At 39.6% G+C, this 18,851-nt stretch overlaps 3 protein-coding genes across 4 annotated transcripts in view; 2 read left to right on the plus strand and 1 right to left on the minus strand.

Annotated features, from left to right (window-relative positions):
- The first annotated feature begins 147 nt into the window (after positions 1-147).
- Positions 148-3,265, plus strand: guca1a (guanylate cyclase activator 1A). The gene is made up of 4 exons (XM_034863948.1): positions 148-543; positions 1,304-1,453; positions 1,832-1,925; positions 2,224-3,265. The coding sequence occupies exons 1-4, from the start codon at positions 346-348 to the stop codon at positions 2,349-2,351; spliced, it is 570 nt and encodes a 189-aa protein (XP_034719839.1). The 5' UTR covers positions 148-345; the 3' UTR covers positions 2,352-3,265.
- A 29-nt stretch (positions 3,266-3,294) lies between these two features.
- Positions 3,295-12,147, minus strand: orc5 (origin recognition complex, subunit 5). 2 transcript variants are annotated; one of them, XM_034863940.1, is made up of 15 exons: positions 11,892-12,147; positions 11,679-11,805; positions 11,044-11,136; positions 9,500-9,685; positions 9,084-9,158; positions 7,701-7,812; positions 7,223-7,353; positions 7,081-7,129; positions 5,840-5,930; positions 5,624-5,679; positions 5,245-5,357; positions 4,970-5,017; positions 4,776-4,886; positions 3,648-3,760; positions 3,295-3,528 (listed from the first exon to the last, which is right to left on the minus strand). In XM_034863940.1, exons 2-15 carry the CDS (start codon positions 11,790-11,792, stop codon positions 3,483-3,485), a joined length of 1,338 nt encoding a protein of 445 aa, XP_034719831.1. In that variant the 5' UTR covers positions 11,793-11,805; positions 11,892-12,147; the 3' UTR covers positions 3,295-3,482. The 2 variants fall into 2 exon arrangements, with proteins under 2 accessions (XP_034719831.1, XP_034719832.1); XM_034863941.1 differs by having other exon boundaries at positions 11,886-12,147.
- Positions 12,148-13,046: 899 nt separating this feature from the next.
- lhfpl3 (LHFPL tetraspan subfamily member 3) overlaps positions 13,047-18,851 on the plus strand; it is a 33,100-nt gene continuing 27,295 nt past the window's right edge. The window contains exon 1 of the mRNA XM_034863980.1: positions 13,047-14,001. Coding sequence (XP_034719871.1) covers positions 13,569-14,001 — 433 coding nt within the window. The 5' untranslated portion in view covers positions 13,047-13,568. The remainder of the gene's footprint in view (positions 14,002-18,851) is intronic.

An 18,851-nucleotide genomic window follows, 5' to 3' on the forward strand; every position in this document is an offset into this window, starting at 1 on the left:
ATGTCCTGTGCCTCCACGTGAGGGATGAAAGCTGTATTGTGTTTGTCAGCAGTTAACCTGCCCTTTTAATGGGACGATTATGATAATCATCTGCATGTTTGCCTGGATTATGGGCAGAGATTAAACCCAAGGAGGACACAGGGGAGTCCACTGGCTCATGCCTAAACACAGACAGCTACAAAAGGCACCCACCCGCTGCTACCCTCACCCTAAGACCCACTGTTGTGTGACTGTGAAGAGGCATAACCAGCTTCACAGTAGACCAATTGGGCTAAGAGGTTTGTACACCAGCTGCAAAAAGATCCAGCAATCCTATCTACACACACACTCAGGTGTCAGGCAGAAATGGGTAACTCAACAGGTAGCACCGTGGACGACCTGCAGTCGGTGGAGATGCACCTCTGGTACAAGAAGTTCATGACTGAGTGCCCCTCAGGTCAGCTCACCCTGCATGAGTTCAAGCACATCTTCGGGCTGCGAGGCTTGGACCCGGAGGCCAACGCCTACATAGAGCAAATGTTCCGCACGTTTGACATGAACAAGGTAAGATGCTGCATATTTTGACTACAAAAGTTACATTTTCATACTTCACTAGGGTGACTGTAGAGAGAGGAACTTTTAAAAGTTAAAAACCCTCACATTTGAGGCACTGGAAGGTGGGAAGTCTTTTTGCCTTAAAAACCGACTTAAATGATTACTTTAAAAACAAAAGGTGGATTGACTAATTAACTAATTGTTTCAGCAATAAAACAGACACAAACACTTAAATAGAATGGTGCTTTTGAAGTGCTTGTTTTTGGGCTAGACCTAAAGTTGGGTCAAGAGCAGAAAAGTTCTTAAAACTAAAACATAATGCTTAAATTGAAAATCATCAGCATCAATTATGTCCACTCAAACGTGCAAGCAATGCAGTGACCTCTCAGCAACCAGCTTGTAACCCTAATTAAGAGTGTCTCAGAGCATGTGACAGGCTTAGCGCAGGATGTGTCCGTATGAGAAGCTATATTTAGTCTCCCCTTCAACTCACAAAAGATTGTGGTAATCTTTCTGCATGATTTAAACTCTGAGATTATCTGTGAGACAAACGCTTTGATGCTAAGATTGTTGCCCCTGTACAGACAGGAGATAATCCTCTGTCCAGGCACGCCTTTATTTCACACAGATAGATTATTGAGTTGGGGGGGGGGATCTCTTTCAACTGAGGGACTGATTTATCTCTTTGAATAGGCTAAAAATAGTTAAATAAAAAGCGGACAGGCATGCCTAATAATTTATACATGTTTGAAAAATATGTTTTTATCAGGATGGCTACATCGACTTCATGGAGTATGTAGCTGCTCTCAGTCTGGTGATGCGAGGAAAGATGGAGCACAAGCTGCGCTGGTATTTTAAACTTTATGATGTGGACGGCAACGGTTGCATTGACCGACATGAACTCCTCAACATCATAAAGGTACAGTAGGCCCCGGTAAGGGGCGATTCTACGATCAGACCTTTAGGGGGGCTCAGCTTCTAATAAGAATGTGACACAGTTGTTACTGGGTTACTGGTGCATAGCATCGGCAACAGACACACACAGGGTATTAAACCTGTTTTAAGTCCTCTGTCACTAACAGACAAGTTTGCAAACTCTCACATGAAGCACCACATTTTTTTATTTATTTAATTATTTATTATTTAATAATTTTTAGAGGGGCTGAGAGGGGTTTGAGCCCCCCTAAAAAGGGTCTACAATCGCCCCTGGCCTAGGCTATTTCATATACATGCAACACAGATTTTATAGCTAATCCTGGCCTTAACATGGCATAGTGACTTTATTCTGTTCCCGCAGGCCATTCGTGCAATCAATGGGAATGAAAGTCAGGATGGATCTGCTGAGGATTTCACCAACCGTGTGTTTGACCGGATTGACATAAATGGAGATGGTGAGTGTGTTCTGACACTGTATGGGAAGATTTATGAAGATGGTGGTTAGACATTTATCAGCTCCAGTGCTGTCCTGTGTCAGGGAACACAACTAGCACAATAAGAAAATATTCTGTAGGTGGCGGTTGAACACAACAATCTGTTAAAAAAAAGGTAAGACCTTTAAAGTGTCTGTAAGTGCAACAATGCTATACTTAGAAGTGCAATGCTAAATCAGTGGAGTACTCTTTTAAACCAATGCATGTATTTAATGTCTTTGTATTCCAAAATATAAATATAATATTTTCCCTCCAACAGGTGAACTTTCCTTGGAGGAGTTTGTGGCCGGCGCTCGCAGTGACGAGGATTTCATGGAGGTGATGATGAAAAGTCTGGACCTCACACACATCGTGGCCATGATTGACAACAGGAGGCACAGCATTTAGGATCTGCCCATCCAAACTACCTCATCCTCATTCCTGATTTAACCGAGAGCTTCAAGAAACGGCCTCTAGTAAAACGTCATTTATAGACCGCGATTTCTTTTAGAATTCAATCCAGTTTAATACTGCAAACTCTGACAAGTCCTATTTCAAATCTCAAAAATGCATTTGGATGACTCAGTCAACCTTTGCAAACTGGTAATTGTCCTTGTTTATCCGTGCTGACCTCTCCCCGGTCCAGACGGTCCACTTACCCACAGATACCCCGCGGGATAAAAGAGGAGATAGTGGAGCAAAGTGGCAATTACATAGACTCAGTGCTTTTCTGGGTTGGAGTTCTTCTGCAGTAAAATCCTTGAATCTCTTTTTACCCAATCTTGCCTGTGGGGTTCCCAGGAGGAAACTATGACAGCAGTGTACTTAACTTCCATACTTGTTTGATTACTCGTTCAGATTATCATATGTTTACCTTTTTTAATGTTAACCTTTTTTAATATTTTAAATAAATTTGAAGCAGAAGGCAAAAAACAGCTTGTTGTTTAGTGGTATTTTTGTGTGTATAAATCTGCATTTTCCTATATTGTAATAATATTATCAGTATCCTATGACTTGAAGAGTAACCAGCCTCATACTGTACAACAGGATAAACAAACGTTGACACATCACATAAACAAAATTCTCCCTTTGAGCAAGGACGATGATTTATCTGCAAGGTGCCACAGCTTAACCTGCATCGTATTCATCTTTTCATTATTTTAAGCTGGATGAACTGTATTATATACTGGCTCTATTTATATCATAAAAGAAGATACCACATATAAAGTAAAACTCTTTTGATAAATGCATAGCAACTGAACAGAGACTAAAACAGAAATATTGAAAGTGAAAGTACAAATACAGCATTTATTTCATACAAATCAATTATTCAACATGGACAGTCATTTATCATATTCGAAGACTTTACAAGAAAAACATAAGCCCATTAATCCTCCACAAGGGGGCAGCGACATAATTGGATGATTTTTTCACACAATTCTCAAATATAGTCTGAGCTCCTCATTTTGCTTGTCTTTAAATGTATTAATCCCCCTTTTGTCTCTGTGTCTTTTTGCCTCTCCTTTATTCTCAGCAGGCTCACAAGAAGTCATAAAGGTACTTGACAATCTCGAAATTCACCGTCCTAGAACATAAATCACACAAAACACATTCTGTGTGAAAAAAACTTGTAAAAGGTTAATTAACTTGAATAAATCAGCCTTCAGTCTCAGTCATAACGTATTACCAGACATGCACACAGACCTGGAGATGGCACAGATGAAGTCCATAGAAACGGCACATTTGTACTTTGGGGCATCAAGCTGGTCGTCATGACTGACTTGAGTCAACAGCTGTAAGGTCACCAGAGAGGAGATCTAAATGGAGAAGAGAGGGAAACATGAAATGACTCTCTGTTCCACTTCTTTAAACACAGCTTTTCCTCACTTTGATGCAGAGGCAATAAATGATAGACAGAGCCAGCTGCCCAGGCTTGAATCTAATTTCCCAAAACCATTTCGTGCTCAGGGCCATAAATAGATCGGCATTTGGCCAAATATCCAAAACTCATGACCCTATGGGTAGAAAACTCCCATCTGAGACACTGTGGTCATTAGGCTTGATTTAACATAAAAAAGTGTGCCATTTGCACCCTAAAATTGGGGAAAACTATCATTTAAAATCCTCTGACTATCATGGTGTATATTATGTTATCTTTCATTTGGTTACCTGGCAAATGGGGGGGAAAGCATAAGACTTTCTACAGCTAACTTTTAAAGTTACAATTATTGTGAAAGATAACACGCGTTGCAGGACTAAATGAAGGGCAACATTAAACCACCTACAGAGCTCTAGTTAGCAAAAATGGTTGTGCTGGAAAAGGCAATGGGAAGCATGTGTGCAGACAGATGGATAATATTAGTGTTCTGCTGACATTGATTATTTATTTTTTAAGATTATTTTTGGGGCATTTTAGGCCTTTATTCATTTAGGACTGAAGACAAAGGGGAGAGATAGGGGGGAATGACAAGCAGCTGGGCCGAGTCAAACCTGTGGCTGCTGCGTCAAGGCGTAAACCTCTATATACAGCACGGGCGCCTGCTCTACATCTTTATTTGTCCTGTTTTCACGAGTCCAGTCATCCCAAACTATTTTCATCATCAACGGATAAAGGCCTTGTCCAGATGTAAACATGTTTGCTGCCTTGAATCCAGGCTTTTTCAAGAAGTTGCCAGCTAAAGCTAAATGCTACTGAACACATTTTAAATTTTGACCTTGTGGTCCTATAGAGTCAGAGGATCGCTAAGTTATTATAGTCCATCCTGAGAAGAAAATGAATGTCTGTAACAAATTTAATGGCAATAGTTTGTAGCAGCCACCTGGCCAACTGACCTGGGAGAAGATGCTGGCAGTGGGGGCAACTCTGCTGTCCACCACACTGTAGAAAATAGCGAGCAGGCGGTCGAGAGGGAACGGCTTTGGCCCCAGCAGATGGTTACTTGTCTAGAAAATATAGACAGGATTGATAAATACATATATCTGAAACTTGTCATTAAAACTAACTAGTGTAATGTTAAGACAATCACCTTTTCATTTTTCTTCAAGAAATTTGTTTTTCTTATTTTACCGTGGTGCTGTTGGGAGGAAACAGAGGGACATCAAACTCAATTGTTCACACTCGTCAAGAGAATTTAATGTGGATGAATCATAAATTGCCAATTTGCCTCAAAGGGCTTTACAATATTTACAACATACAACTCTCTCTCTCTATCCTCAAACCCTTGATTTGGATTAGAAAAAGCTACAGAGGCCCATTTTCAACAGACCTTCAAAAAAACCTTTTAAGATAAAATTCCTCTACCTTGAGAAAGAAGCGTTTATCTGTGCGGGCTGGGTTGTAGGATGCCAGGTAGGCAGCGATCAACAGGAACTTGGAGTAATAAGGCAGTTCAACATGAGTGTGAGCAGATAAACCTTAGGGGAAATAAATGAGTCAGACTATATATCTGGAAAATGAAATGTACCAGCCCACCATGACGTTCAGCACAACGTAAGAGGTGGTGGTAATGTATTGGTATTTAGTTTTGGTAAGATGAACTGATTTGCTATTTTAAAAAAATTCCCAATTTTATCACAAATCTAGGGGGTCACTGCAACCTTATGGCGGTTTTACAGTTTAACATCTGCTCTGAAATTATTCTGTATCACTGAGAGCAACAGCGCTCAGTGTGTGGTGGTACCTCTCAAAGCTCCATTCTCCTTCTCCTCCATTTGCTGCATCTGCTCCCACTGAACACTGAACACAGAAAGGAGAAGACATAAGGATGAAAAGAACCCGCAGCATCAGTCATCACGCTTAATCAGCGTGTTCGCCAGAAGGCAGCAAACAAGCAGAATTAGTCCTTAGATCAACAGTGACATGGTTCATTAGCAAGTTGATTTAAAAGGACACAAACCTGGAGACTTCTCGCAGATAAACAGTCTGCATGGCTTTTTTCAAATGAGGCTCAATGTTTCTCCACAGCTTGTGTGTGTCAGTCTCTTTCACTGAAGACATAAAACAGTTGAAACAGAATTGTTGAAAAAGCCACAGTGACAGTCAAGATGGCTTCTAAAATGAAGGAGTGTAATTTGAAAGGCAAATAAAAACAATGGAACAAATGCCTATGGGTAATGTGAAAGGTGTAGTCAAAGGTTTTGTGATAAACCCTGTGACAATAATCTTTAGTGTGGAAGTTATAAGCCACTTTTAGCTCATTGTTTGGGTTTTACAGCCCATGAAACACATAAAAAAGCTCTAAAGAATCAACTGTGTACGAGTACACTACCTGTTCAGCACCAAATGGCAAAAGAAGATCCAGATATAATTGTCATAGTAAACCAAGAGAAGACCAAATCAGAGCTACAAGAATAGCATTTTTTCTTTCTCGTCTTGAGCTACATTTATACTTCTGCATTTAAAGGTCCCATGACATGGTGCTCTTTGGATGCTTTTATATAGGCCTATATATAGGTCTCCTAATACCATATCTGAAGTGTCTTTCCCAAAATTCAGCCATAGTGCAGAATTACAGCCACTAGAGCCAGTCCCACAATGGAAGGCCTTGACCAACTGCCACTTTGCTTGTTTGAAAGCCATGATGTCTTTCTCTCTTATGGGTGGGCCACATTCTCTGGGCGGGCAAAGCAGAGAAAGGGGGCGGTAACCTTTCCCCTTATGACCTCATAAAGAGTAAGATTCCTGATCGGCCCATTTGAGCTTTAATTTTCTTAAAGGCAGGGCAGGATACCCAGGGCTTGATTTACACTTATCACCATTTCTAGCCACCGGGGTCCATAGGCAGGCTGGGGAATGCATATTAATGGTAAAACTCATAAAGTGAAATTTTCATGCCATGGGACCTTTAAGGGTTTTGATGTACCTACAGTGTACACCAGTGTGCTCCTTCTAAAACATGCATCTACAGCAGCTACTGAGATACCATGTGGGCCAGAACTTTGATTGATTAGCTTGTGTTGCTTTGTCTAGGGTCAATATGTAAATAGGCAGCAAATGTTTATATTGAAAAGATCAAATAAATTAAGGGCATTTCAACTTGACAGGAAGATCCCTCTCCAAATGAACAAAAAGACAAGGGTAAAATAAGATAAATATTGATTATCTGTCAGATGAACGAATACAAATCTTTATTTTTACCTTTCCCTTCTTCTAACGGCTCGCAGAACTTTGAAAAGTTGAGTGCAGCCTAGTTGAAAAGAGGAAAAAACTCAAATCAATGAAGTAAGACTGAAAAAAAAAATTGTTTTTGTGTGTGTGTTTGTTTGTTTGTTTGTCTGACCAGGTGGCGCAGCTCTCTGAGGTCCCGGCAGACCGAGTAAAAGACTCCCAGCAGGATGTTGATGTAAGACGAGTAAAACTCATCTGAATAAGAAGGATGTCTGTCCTGGGACAAAATCCTTTGCAGCTCACCTTTAAACACATGAACGGACACACACAGAAAACCTCTTATAAGTCACTTACACACAAAAAACATTGATACTATAAAAAGAAATGTCTGTCCAAATGTCTCTTCTCACATATCAAGTACAATGCTTCACTTTCTGTTTTTATGAATTTATACAGTGGTGATTTAAAACGCAATATTCCTTCACCTCGAGTGTTAGAACAAAATCACAGGTACAAATCTAACGTCTGACACCGCATCCGCCAAGTGTATGCAGTGTGGTGGGAGTTTATTCATGACAGCAGCTGATGTTGTGTGTGTGTGTGTGTGTGTGTGTGTGTGTGTGTGTGTGTGTGTGTGTGAATGAGTATACCTTTACTGTAGTCAGGGAAATGGAGCAGAAGGGGCTCGAAACAGCCGGTGTTTGGTCTGAACTTGTCCCAGACGATTTCACTGAGCAGGATGATGGTAACGTTGTCTTCAACCTGAAAAGGAAACACAAGTACAAATTTGTCATATATTAGTGGTTTCAGAGAGCATACGTCTCCATGGCTACAGACTTTGCTACTTTTTCAATCTGTTTGATATATCTATATTTAACGTTCTGTGTATTTGACACAGACAATTAATCCGCAACAATTCTGATAGACAACTTAACATATTAGTAATTTATTAAGCAAAAGCGGCAAACTCTTTCCAGTTGTTCAAAGGTGAGGATTTTGTGCTTTTCTCTATATTTACATATGACAATTAGAGAAATTAAACAATAATAAACAGATTGAATCGATCTGACATTAATATAGGATCTACAAGGAATGTAGTAATCATTTCAAAGCAAACTGATTTAAATTAAGTATACACAATTATATTAAACTAGAGAGAGACATAAAATCTCTTTGCACCAGAATAGCTGGAATCAGGCATTTTTGCTTAAAAGTGATGTCAACATTTTTTCTCACATACAGCAAACATCTCCTCCCTACCTGCGAGCTGCCTGTCTCCTGAACACACTGTTAAAACCCGCGGCCTCTACACACTGCCAAGGGTCTACAAACGCCAACAAAAACAAACTGTGCCCAGCTACACCACGAAGCATCGATATTGGCAAAAATGTAGGTACCCTAAAAAATTAGTATCAGGAGACGCACAACAACTCATCCTGCTCCAAAAAGCAGTTTGGAAGGGTACAGATTCGGAAAAAGATAACGGCACAGCTCTTTTCCTAAATATGTTAATATGTGCAAGATATGTGAAAGAGATCACACTCTCACCACTACATGTGCCTTTTTGCCACTATAATAAATAAAATACCCTCTTAACCCAGGTTGTAAATCGGTCATGTTAACCTTTTTGCAGGGGTCATTATAATAATACACTATTAGAGACACAGCAACTCCTCATCATCTTTCACATACATGTAAAACTGCATCCCAGTAACACTTCAGATTCTTGCAAGCAATGACGCGACACTACATTGAAACGACAAAATGTATCTTTACACTCGCAATCCACCTTTCACAGGAATAAAACACAAATAATCAAATAAGTCTTTGTCCTCTTGATGTCTTTAATTAAAATGCTGAGTGGTTGCCATCCTGCCTTCCTAACAGCATTATGAAAGAGCTCCACACACTCAGCTCAAGGTCATTCATTTCAAAAGAAGCTCTTCCAGTCCCTCTTCATCATCCGCACACTGCATCAACAATAAAGTGGCTCACTTAATAACGAACATAAAGCGCTTGCTGCCCTGTCTCACCAATTCCTGAAGGCGCAGTAGAGCAGGGAGGAGATTGGCATCGGTGTCTCTCAGAAGCTCAGCTTTTTCCATGACCTGGAAAATAGAAGTGCACATTTGAGCTTTTTTTGTAACATCTATTTTTATTAAACTAAAGGTAGGGCTGTTCTATCACAGCACATTGCTCTTTTATATGCTTTGAGCACACTTTCAAATATTATCTAATGATGAAGCCAAAATACTAGATTAAACCTCATTTGCTGGCAGGAAATCCCAATCTGCATCTGGTGCTTTGTCTAGCATATATTTGCATATGTTATCATTGCGAATCATATTATCGTACAAACATTTAAGTGACACATCCAAATAATAAAAAATGTGCCATGGAGGAGGGATTTTGTGACTTTCTGGTTGGGCGTAATGTGGACGGTACTCACAATGTATCGCGTCTGCTTGGCAGGAGCCTGGGAGCACTGCTGTCTGTAGACGCGTACAAAATCCGACAGGGAGGCGCTGCGGGGGAGCAGCGAGGCGGCGTCGCAGCCAAAGAACGCCAGCAGAACTTGTTCGAACAGCAACGCAACAGAAACACATTCGACACAGCTGACTGTGGCGTGAGGTAGCTGCAAAGAGAAGGAATGATACAAGACAATCAGTTTGGTAAATGGGTTAAATACACATCTTCACATTGTACCGATTCTCTCCTTTAATCTGTCTGTGATGAAATGACAATAGAGTATTTAAATTGTCACAGCTCCCGTCTGCTTTAGTTTTGTGTAACTGATTAGTCACTTTATGAATACGTTGATTAAAATACAAACTAATTGGCAACTATTTGTATAATTATTCAATAATTTCAGCCACTTTTCTAGAAATTTCTAGAAGGAGCTTCTTTTTACTATTTTTTGACATTTTATCCATATTCTGTCCATAAATTTGAATCAAAAAGGGCAACATAAGCCATACGCACACATTTAAAGAATGCACACAAAGCTTTGTGTGCAGTGCAAAGGACATTTTTCCGAAATGAAATAGAACTTATTAAAGTAACTGAAATGTTTGGTACTTCAAATAAAATGTAATACTTCCAAGGACTAAGAACTCCTCCAGCGGTTTGAAGGAGGCTTTGCATGATTTAAGTTCCAATATGTGTTTAAGGTTTATATGCGCTTAAAGTAGTCAGTGAGTTAAACTCTTTCATGTTAAGCACACAGTGAAACAAACCTGATTAAAAGTTTGTTCTGTAACAAACTTTCAGTGATAACAAATTTGGAACCTCACAAACAAACACCATTCAGCCCCAGATGTTCCTGAACTGATAGTTTTAGATGATTGATGACCGAAAGGATTGCCAAACTTATCTCCACAGTGTTGTGGAGTAAGTTCTGGCTACACCACAGATACATTCTGGAACCGGAGAAAAAAACGCTCTGTTGCTGCAATCACAATCGTCTTGGGTGGTGCTAAATTTCAGACACAGCGACGGTGTCTCTGCAAAATAGACTTTGGAAAAGGAACTTGTTTTGGTGGAACATTTGCACCCCTCAAAAGAAAACACCACATACAATATTAAATGAAGCTAACTGTTCACATAATACAGTAATGTGAGCCATTTAAATAAGCTGGATACATGGTTAAATGTAATCTGCTCTTACCAGCGTTCGTCTATAGCAATCCCCCAATTGGTTTCTAAACGCCACGTTTAGATAGTAAATGTTGTAAATACATTCAATGGAAATCTTTACAATTATTTCCCAAAAGATAATAGTCTTTTGATAGATAAAGGTCTGTATTGTTGCACAAATGCCCACATTTTCAGCATGTGGCTTGCTAGCTCTAAGTTTGTTGTGGTTTGCCATAGTGAAGGGTTTTTTGAGAACAGCACACACAGAGAGCGGACATCCGGCAAATGGCTTAGCTGTATCCTGAAAATGTACCTCCACTGATCCAGACTAGTGAACTGACAACAACTGTCTCTCACCTCAAGCTCCTTCAGTAAAACATGCATGACATGACTCTTTCCTGATGCCCGATGACCATAGATGAAGATTGAGGGGTAGCTGTACTGGTGTGGCTGTAAGAACAAAATTCAGACTTGTGACACTACATTACGATCACTAATAATAATAATAATAGCTAGGGCTGTAACAAGGTTTATTTAATTATAATAATAGTAATTATAATCAGAATCAGCTTCATTTGTCAGGTATGAGGACATATACAAGGAATATTCTTTGGATCGTAAATCACAATGTGCTTACTTATACAAAAAAAACACAAACAATATGTACACACTGTAAACAGAAACAACATAGACAGGTTGAGACAATAGTGCAATGAAGAGTGCAAAGTTTGCAGGAGTAAACTATAATTGCAACAGTGCAAATTAAATTATAATTAATAATTATTAATAATTATTATTATTACACCGTTATTAAAACGAGAGTTGCTGTCCTCCAAATGCAGTAAACCAAAACACACGTTTTCAGAATATTGATTTTTTGGTAAATTGATAGGTGACATCCAAAGAGTGCGATCAAGAGCACTGACGTCTATCAGTATGCTGAACACTTGGGAGTCCTAGGCGGTCCCTGGTAACAGCCTACATGGACATACCTGCCCCATGAGCGACAGCAGCATCCCCGTCTGGACCTCTCTGCAGGGCAGCTGCTCTGCGACCCTCCGCAGCCTTTCCTCCTCATAACCTGGGTGCTGGAACAGCTCTGCCATCCTGACGTCAGTACTGCCAACCACAACAACGTGTATATTACACTGCGAGGGATCAACAACCAGGTTAGCTTAACGTTCAGTCAGTTACAGCACACTCACGAGACTTGGACGAGGATCTCCGGTATTCAGTCAAAGTGTGAACACATGGAGGACTATTGTAGGAAAATGTTTACTGTGAACATGGCATGATATTGTGAAAAACACCTATACCTGAAAATAAAATGTGTAACCAACTCAAATACGGTGAAAAGCTAAGTTAAAAGTTGATAACACAAACAAACTGCCGAGGACACTCACAGGAGTTTCGCGCGCGCTCTCAGATTACGTCAAATGACGGCCTTCGGATACCAGCCAATCACAAATTACACATAGACTCATGGGTAATGTAGTTTTTTCGCTAAAACTCTTAGTTGTTAAAATCAGAATCCGCTTTAGTTAAATCTTAATTGCAAAGCAAAAGTGCAAATGGTGCAGGCATAAATAAATGAATTAAATGACAGTTGAAGGCTGTATAGCTGAAGTAGATTGATATGACATATACAGTTTATGTTTGACAGATATTTACGTGTTTAAATGTTTTGTTCAACACGATAAAATAGCCTAATTTAGCCTACTGAAATATGCTTGATGTTTCAGGGTTATTGCACAGTGATTGATCCTGACACTTATTCATAATAGTGACAAAATGTGGATTGATATATGAATAGAATATCAGATACTGTAATACGCTTTATATACACTTGATATGTAGCCTATTTAATTTATGTAGCCTAAGCTATATTAAGATATCTATAGCGGAGGTGATGTGACACGATCAAAAGCTCCGGAACAGCCCAAAGAGATGCTGAATTGACCCTGTTGTGAGATCATTCTTATTTGTTAAATTAAGTTTGTAACTTAACCATTAGCAACTAACCATTTAGGAAAACTGGAAAATATATTGTTGAATACGGGTCTCACTTGAAGTGTAGTCTAAAACAGCAAAAATGTAGCCTACAGCAAATTCAAAATATACAGTAGGCCTAAATCACTGTAAATGAAATGTTTATACCCGTAATGCAATGTTTGTTACAGTAATGAACCGGAAAAGAAAATTATGGTATTTTACTGGGCATTTTGTGCCTTAATTCTTGTTGCGTTTGTCCTATTATATGAGAATTGTGTCTGTTTAAGAGTTCGCGCGTGCTACTGGGATAATACGTCAGACTGGGATTAGGGGATGTGGGTTGGCCCTGTGATGGCGAAGGCTATCCTCCTACTCTAATTCAATAGGATCTCAGCTGCGGTTGTGGTTCGTCGGCGTTGAGCACAGACGGACCATTTCAGCGAGCTCTCACACACAGAATCACAAAGCTGAACCTGTTTTGTCGGAATAGCAGTCTCTGGCTTTGGACACAACTCAGGTAGCGACATTTTGAAATAACTAGCCTATTAGGATCAATCACTGGGTTTATGAATGGAGGATTGATTCCCGAAGCTTGTGTTTTTTTTCCCGGAGCGCACGTTTCGTTTTTGCGAGTGATGAATACCAAATCAGAGGAAAACACTAGAAGATAACCACATCCGACCTCGCCATGGATACCAGATTGCAGTGATGCTGGGGGAACAGATGTGACTCAATTAAGTCGGAAAAGATCAAATCCGAAAAAAGCGACAAGTTCTCCAGCTCACTGTGATTCTGTCTTTTACGGATCAGATGCGGCAGATGTTAGTTTACTGAGAGCAGGTTAATTGATCCTGAGTACCGAGCGCACCTCCTATCACACATACTGGAGGATGATCCCCGGGGCCCCCAGCACGACCACCATGCTCCCCGCCTCCGAGGCTGCCAAAATCTACCAGACCAACTACGTGCGCAACTCCCGAGCCATCGGCACCCTATGGGCCATCTTCACCATCCTCTTCGCCATCGTCAACGTGGTGTGCTTCATCCAGCCGTACTGGATCGGAGACGGCATGGACACCCCGCAGGCGGGCTACTTTGGTCTGTTCCACTACTGCATCGGTAACGGACTGTCCCGGGACTTGACATGTCAGGGCAGCTTTACCGAGTTCAGCACCATCCCGTCCGGTGCGTTCAAGGCCGCCTCCTTCTTTATCGGCATGTCCATGGTGCTGGTCCTCACCTGCATCGGCTGTTTCGCTCTCTTCTTCTTCTGCAGCACTGGCACCGTGTATAAGATCTGCGGCTGGATGCAGCTCGCTGCAGGTAGGAGACTCTGCTGCTCGGACTACAGGTTGGAGTTCATAAAACAATTGTGAGTCAGAGCTCCTCTGAGATTACACGGAGAGCCCATTACTATAATCAATCAATCCATTCTCTAGAAATTGTAAAAATTCAGAGGGTTACCCTCATCACCTCCACCTCACAACGTTTGGTGTAACCAGGTGTACTTCTGCTTCTTCAGGTCATACACTCCAATAGACAGGCTACTCATTTAAAATATGTTGAGGTTGGAGCTCAAATGAGAAAGAGTTTAATTCCACAATCATATAATTCACTGGGAATTGGCCAATCCCAGGTTTTACCCTCATCTTGGGTGTAACACTCCAATAGTTTGGCCCATTTGAAGAGATTATGTATGAGCATTTCTGTAGTTACTAAACTGCTGATAAAACATGATGTAACTGTCTGAATTGAAGGTGTGGTGATGACAGCCTTAAGGGAACTTAAAGTTAAATAACGAAATATACAAGCTTTTTTTATTTTTATTGTATCTTTCTTTTGTTGGGGATGATTTAATGATACCTGCAAGTTAGAAGTGGACACATACATGTAACGATTCATCAGAACCATCAGAACCATCAGAAGACAAAGATATTTATACATATCTCCTTCCAGGTGGGCATCAAAAGTAGGAACAAAAATACAAAAGAATCCCATCGTTTTTCCCCCTAAATTTCTCTGACATTCATTAAATAATTTTATGCAACATATGCCAAAGTACATCTAGGTCTTTGTCTTTTGTGGTAAACTGTATGAACTCAAGTCTGCCTTTAAAAGCTCATAATACACACTGAATATGTAAATCATCAATTATTTTTTGGGGTTTACATTGTACGAGCCTTTCAACTAGGAGCATAAATTGAAAATACATGATTGTTTTTCTTTTAATAAGAACAGAAAAGGTCTCTCTAACATCTTCAAACCCTTCTTGCACATTCTACAAAAAAAAAAAAACACAAACGGAAATGAGACAAGGAAATCAAAGGAGCGGGGACATGTGATGTGTGACTGGCTGAACTGCCTTTAATTATTTTATGTCTAATTTACAGCATCCTCTCTGAAGCAGACAGAGAACTTTCAAAACAACGTCTGCTTTTGTCAAATAACTGAGGGTGCAACTCAGCTTTATATCTCAGCTATTTCAGTCCACAAGGGGAAACGACAGAAACTGTCAGAAATAACATTGTTTTCCCACAATGTCCCAAATAAGTTTTGATGAGCAACCAAACAAGATTATTACATTTTGTTTTATTGTATTTGGCTGTACAGTATGTGTTTATTTGGATATTATTATGTTCCGAGCTTCTCTCACAAGAGTTCATATTTAAATCACAATAAAAACATTATATAATAACACACACACACATACACTGTACACACAAACTCCGTTATTCATAATCCTCATATACAGTTCATATTTACATATACCTATTGCACACATGACAACAATGATACTCTACAAGCCATCAATTATAATATTCAAATCTCATTTCCTTAATGTAATACGTTTTTCTCGGACCATAAAAGTTTGTTTTGAATGCGTATTAGCTTTTTAAACTATTGAAATTTTCCATTGCAATTGAATGTTGTTGAATATTCATACAGTGGACTTGCTCCTATTTTTAAACCCACGCAGATCAGTCTCGCTGCCTTCTTTAAGGCAATCTGTCCATATCTCTCTGAGCCGTGCTGCATAGCAATATCTGATATGACTATAAATCAGAATATGAGATACAACTTGAAGAATATATGTGGATTAAAAGCTTGCAATTTGTCAGACTCACTTGTATTTTGATTCCGAGTAGTTTGCCTTCTGACATTTCCACATGTTAAATACATTGGTTTCAGTTTTCTCCTTCTTATTGTGCATATTGTCAGACGCTCATCCTTTGCATATTACACCATTTTTCCCACTCATTTAGTTATACATTTTTTAGCATTACAATACTCCAGTGTTGATGACATTGTCAGACTCACGATGGACATTTTAATAGAAGTTTAAAAATGATTGATGTTGTCATCAGTTGGCCTGTCATTAAAATGACCTTGACTTAGGGCGCCCGGATAACTAAGTTGGGAGAGCGGGCGCCCATATATAGAGGATTACTCCTCCGACCTGGGGACCTTTGTTGCATGTTAGTCCCCCCTCTCTCTCCCCTTTCACTTCTTCAGCTGTCTTGTCAATAAAAGGTCAATTAACATGCTGTTAAAAAGGAGCATTGTTAAGAGACATAACAGATTAAATCTGTTCATGAAGGACCTGTAAATTAAGCCAAAATCAGGAGATGTGATGTTATTGCTATGAAAAAATGACTGCCATCACACCAATTTACACCCATATGACCAATAATGACTTTTAGGACATAAGTTAAGGTTAAACATTCTCACATAATTCTAATTTGTGTGTAAAAATAATGTTCCAGCCTCACACTGTGCATCTTCATGGATGCCTGCTTGTAAAACACAGCTTGTTCTCAAATGGGAATTAAAAATAATAATAATAATAACCAATAATCACATACATGGAGTGTGTGCCTCTGTTTGTCTGTGTGCAAGTCCTCGTTGCACAAGCCATTGGTAAGATATGAAGGATGGTAAAGCCAATGGCCAGCAATGTCACTAAAGGCTCCAGAGTGTCTACTCAGCAGCTGCAAATTGGAGGGAAAGTACAATGATGAACTCCATCATCAGAGTCCTAATGAGCACATTCTGGCAGTTTTCAGTCTTTTTTTGTCACAGATCAAAGCTTCTCCGTAATCTATCGATTCACATGTTGGCTTTCTCCGTTTTTTCCCCCACCATGTCAGGGGAGCAGATGTGACAGTTTGCAACATATTTAGTGGAAGAATTAAATCATCTCTGGTGGTTATGAATGTGGTTATCAGTTCTGGAGAGTAACTAAGTACATCTACTTAAGTACTGTACTTTTAGGTACATGTGTTTTTCATTGTATGGCTTTATACTTCTACTCTTCTACATTTCAGACACAAATATTGTAGTTTTTACTTATAATCAGTAGACAATTTGAGGGGAGATGTCATCCACCTTGTTAGCAAAATGACCAAAATGCATGTCCCATGTTAACCTGCCATTTCCCCTCTCCATCTCCTAGTAGCAGAGGGAATGCAGGGGCAGAGGGGTTGTTTAGTGTAATATGTTAGTCTAGTCTGCCTCACTGTCTTTCAAGAAAAATGAACAAAATATGATCCTGCACACGGTCATTCAGCAGCACAAAATATTCGATTGGACAGACTGATCCTTTATCTGACTGAAGTTTGTGAATGTTAGAATCTATGGCCCCCATGGCTCTGAAATATCAGTACCCTGTGTATTGACAAATCCATGGCACTGTCCGTGGTGCAGCAGTAGCAGACACATTTATAATTGCAACTTTTTCTCTGATTCACGCCCTTCTGTCAGTTTCATCTTGGACCTATAATATTCTCTAAACCCTATCATTTTGTAAAAAATACAGAACCAAAGAGTTGTTCATGAGCAGTTTGTTACTCACCTGTGAACAAAACAACCCGGGTTCCCCCTGTTGACAATGAACAATTTGCTTTCTGACTTCATCTATCTACCAGCTGTAGTTAATGGTTACATTATATTGAATTTCATTTTCCTTGATAACCATCTTTTGATTATTTTCTTAAGTAATCGATCAATTGTTTAGTTATAATATGTCAGAGAACAATAAAAATGTGAATTACAATTTCCATAAACCCAATATGACACTTTCAAATTTGATTTGTTGTCTGACCAACAGTCCAGAACACAAACATCTTAAGCTTAATATCAGTATTAACAATCTACTGATGTCATATAATAGGCTAATGTGTTAGCCACAGGGGCCATTTTTCTTGCAAATCAAGTACTTTTGATACTTTAAGTTCATTTTGCCACTAATATTTGGACTTTTACTCAAGTAAAAACATCTTCTTTGATCATCACAGTGCTTCTTTTACTCACAGCCTCATTCAGTATCACTCTCTATCTCATTTCGTCTCTCATTTTCGCTGATGCCACTGTGAAATCTGCCATTTAAAGGTTTTCTAGGCAACTTAAATAGCCAATATCGCGGTGCTTTATCTCTCTAAGCAGTCTGAAATCCTGAGCTGATTGTAAAAGAAATCCTCCCTGTCAGATGTCATTTCAGGTGGTATGAGGCTGCTGTGATGTGCTATCAAAGGCAGCCCTCCTCTCCAGTGATGGGATGTCCTGAATGTTTGATGAGCTCTGGCTTCTAGTAGATGAAATGATTTTTTTTACAACTGAACCTAAGAATAATTATGATCACCGTAATGATGTAGCCGTTTCTTTGCAGATGTGGAAAAAAACAAAGTCTGGTTTGATGGTCTGTTTTATAGTTTCCACAAATCTTTCGCATAACCTTGCACAGCAGTGTGCGGGCGTACGTCAGACAGAGCTGGCATCTGGCCAAAACAAAGAGACAACTTTTATGTCTTTCTCTTTTGTTCTCATCTTCACTTTTCTGCATGAACACCACCAGGACTCCACCTGCTGAATTTCCTGACCCTTCATGACTAAAGGTAGATGGCCACTATGGCTGTTATGGAAGCCCATCCATTGCTACAACCTTTATTTTGGAACTCCAAGTTGTTGGCTGCACACCATTCCAACAGGGATGAAACCTATTTTTGTAAGCTGCTTCATGAATCTTTAAAAATTCAACCAGATAATGTGGAATCATCTACAAACTTTAACAATTTAGCATAGCATGAAAATAATATTAATCATATGTTACAGTCTTCACAGTCATACATAATAGGCCCTTTAGGAGATTTCTTCAAAAACAAATGTGCGAATAACTT

Source organism: Etheostoma cragini, chromosome 23 (genome assembly GCF_013103735.1).
Source record: "Etheostoma cragini isolate CJK2018 chromosome 23, CSU_Ecrag_1.0, whole genome shotgun sequence".
NCBI lineage: Eukaryota > Metazoa > Chordata > Actinopteri > Perciformes > Percidae > Etheostoma > Etheostoma cragini.